General features: G+C 34.1%; 1 protein-coding gene across 1 annotated transcript; it reads left to right on the forward strand.

Moving 5' to 3' along the window:
• The first annotated feature begins 302 nt into the window (after positions 1-302).
• LOC112057793 (homeobox protein DLX-3-like) lies at positions 303-2,192 on the forward strand. The gene is made up of 2 exons (XM_024098339.2): positions 303-585; positions 1,045-2,192. Exons 1-2 carry the CDS (start codon positions 490-492, stop codon positions 2,095-2,097), a joined length of 1,149 nt encoding a protein of 382 aa, XP_023954107.2. The 5' UTR covers positions 303-489; the 3' UTR covers positions 2,098-2,192.
• Positions 2,193-2,646: the final 454 nt, after the last annotated feature.

A 2,646-nucleotide genomic window follows, 5' to 3' on the forward strand; every position in this document is an offset into this window, starting at 1 on the left:
AACAAACTCTTCAGCTTTATATATTCGAATAGATTCTTCTTACGTATTCGGATTCGTATTATTACGTATTCGGATTCGTATTTATTATTATCCTCTGTAATAAGTACAAGTAACCCTTAACGCATATAAAAGTTTAACGATAAAGATCTATAGACACAAATTTTTCAGTTCAGCAATGTAATTATTTTGTTAAATTAAATTATTAAAAAATATGTTTCTATTTTATTTACAAATAATTACATACTTATACACATGTTATAGATCGTTGATCAAACTTATTTTTCCATAAAAGCTTAATAACAACATCTAATTAGCTCATTAAGTCAGTGCTATCCTTGATTTGGGATTAGTTACCTAAAATTGTTAATGATGGTGTACAGTGGGGGTATATATATTTGCTAATTTTTAGCAAAAACAATTAAAAGCGATTGAGCTTTCGTAACTTACACTTATCAGTCTAGTAATTTAGCTCAGTTTTGTTCGTTCAATATGTCTGTATCAACCTCGTCTCAGCTGTTCCCCACTACCACTAGTGAGATACAATGGGACCCAGTTACCAGTAATACAAGCACACCAAACCATACGGTAATTTTTTTTTTAAATCAACTATAGAAAATCATTTTTAAGGTTTTATATAGAAGATAATAGATACTTATTGATAAAAAAATATTTATTAGTGGCTAATTTACAAAAAATTCAATATTTACAGTTTTGAGTTTTAAAATAAGTACTTAGTTAAATCTAGTACGTCATTTAAATATCTAATTTTTCCAAGATTCTCTTAAAGGTACTATTTTGTAAAGAAAGGCTTCGAGGTACCTTTACATAATTTAGGTTAAATAAGTACTAGGTTAAATAAAGAAGTATATTTTATATTGTTTAAATTATAGAGAAAGAATAAATGTGTTAAAAAGGTCCGAATAAAAGGCTTATTTATTTGTTTAATTTTTCAACAATAGTTGCGTGCCCAATGATATTTTTATTTGTGTAGGGATAATGTATATACTTTAATTGTGTACTAACGTCAATATTTTTATTTTACAGAATTTTCTTGTGGAAGAAGCAAAGCCGTACAAACTCATTCCCTTGAATTGCAATGGCGGCAATGGTGTTTTTAACGTACCGAGACTGCCTCACGTTACCAATGCTAACTGCATCAACAGCCACAATGTATACAACAGCCCCTCACACTACGTCAACGCAGGCACACCCAACGGATTGATCAGCCAAGATATGAGATTCCAGAAGACATACGGAATTCACAACCCAGTCATGGTTCCTAACATGCGAAACGGACATGCGGTCTCTAATGTCAACACGTGGGGACCAGTTACAAACGGAGATAGGATCCTAACACGACCAACTTGGAATGTAAACAAACCTTCCAGTGGAGTAGTGAAGAAGCCGAAGCGAATTCGCACGGCGTTCACGAGTCACCAGATGATGGAACTCGAAAACGAATACGCAAGAACGCGGTACCTCGATCGCAGTCGCCGCATCGAGCTGTCCGAAATACTCAACTTGAACGAGCGTACTATCAAAATATGGTTCCAGAATCGAAGAATGAAGGAGAAAAAGGATAGATCGGAGAGTCTTGAAGACACTGAAGCTACCAGCACTACTGAATCATCGCCTGAAAATGTTCCAGTGCAAATGGTTATGTTCGACCCATATCCTCACAACAGATTAGATCATGTGGGTTATGTGGAACACTTTCAGCCAGCAGTCCCTTCAGTTCCGGTGCATAACGTGGGACCGTCTATGGTTGCAGGCTGCCACGATGTCAACAGTTGCTACCCTACATATGTGCTAGACAACACTCCGCATATATCCCAGCAATTTCAACAAAATAATACACCGTTAGTAGCTCAGTGCCAGCAAATGCATGTGCAAGATAATGTGCCAGTGTATCCAACTGATAACAATAAAGATATATTGAATGTCTATAAGGAGGAAATGATGGAAAATTCCTCAACTCAGTCGGAAAATAGTATTAGTGATGCCATCAAAACTGACGACGACCAGAATTGGGACTTGTCGTGGATACGTAGCATTCATATTGAAGAAGAACTTCCTGAACAAACAGAACAAAATTAGTATATGAAAAATCTACTATGTATAAAGTTAGGCTAAGCTTATATATTATTAAAATTAGGCTAAGCTTTTATGTAAATAAATTATGTTTAAAATAATATTCGCATTGCTTTTATTTCCCACAACCAATTATAAAATCAATTATACCAAAATCATAATTAATATTAGCAGCTTTTATTGTTCTTTTAGATGTTAGCTTTTTATAAACCCAGAATTAAAACCATAAAATTTTGTTACTACATTTAGTGTAGGAAAAAGATAAATAAGCCTTATATTTTATAGCTCGACCCAATTTCAGCTGAGCTATGAATATATAGGCTTTTCTTTATATTTATCTATTCATTAGAGTATGAAAGAAAAGCCTAATATTTCCTAGCCTAAAATATAATACATAGAAGGTTTAGGTAATCCCAATCCTTCTATCTAACTACATCATAATCCTAGGTTCGAGTCAGGACTAGTAGTATGTCATCATCATTAATAACCTATATTCGGCTCAGTGTTGAGCACGAGTCTTCTTTCAGATTAATAGAGGTTAGGCCTTAGTCCACC

The sequence above is a fragment of the Bicyclus anynana genome, chromosome 10, assembly GCF_947172395.1.
Source record: "Bicyclus anynana chromosome 10, ilBicAnyn1.1, whole genome shotgun sequence".
Lineage (NCBI taxonomy): Eukaryota > Metazoa > Arthropoda > Insecta > Lepidoptera > Nymphalidae > Bicyclus > Bicyclus anynana.

Excerpts from the sequence above, each read along its gene's own strand:
- LOC112057793 (XM_024098339.2), top strand. The coding sequence starts at position 490 with ATGTCTGTATCAACCTCGTCTCAGCTGTTCCCCACTACCACTAGTGAG. Across the intron at positions 586-1,044 it reads CAAGCACACCAAACCATACG|AATTTTCTTGTGGAAGAAGC; the intron begins GTAATTTTTTTT and ends TTTATTTTACAG.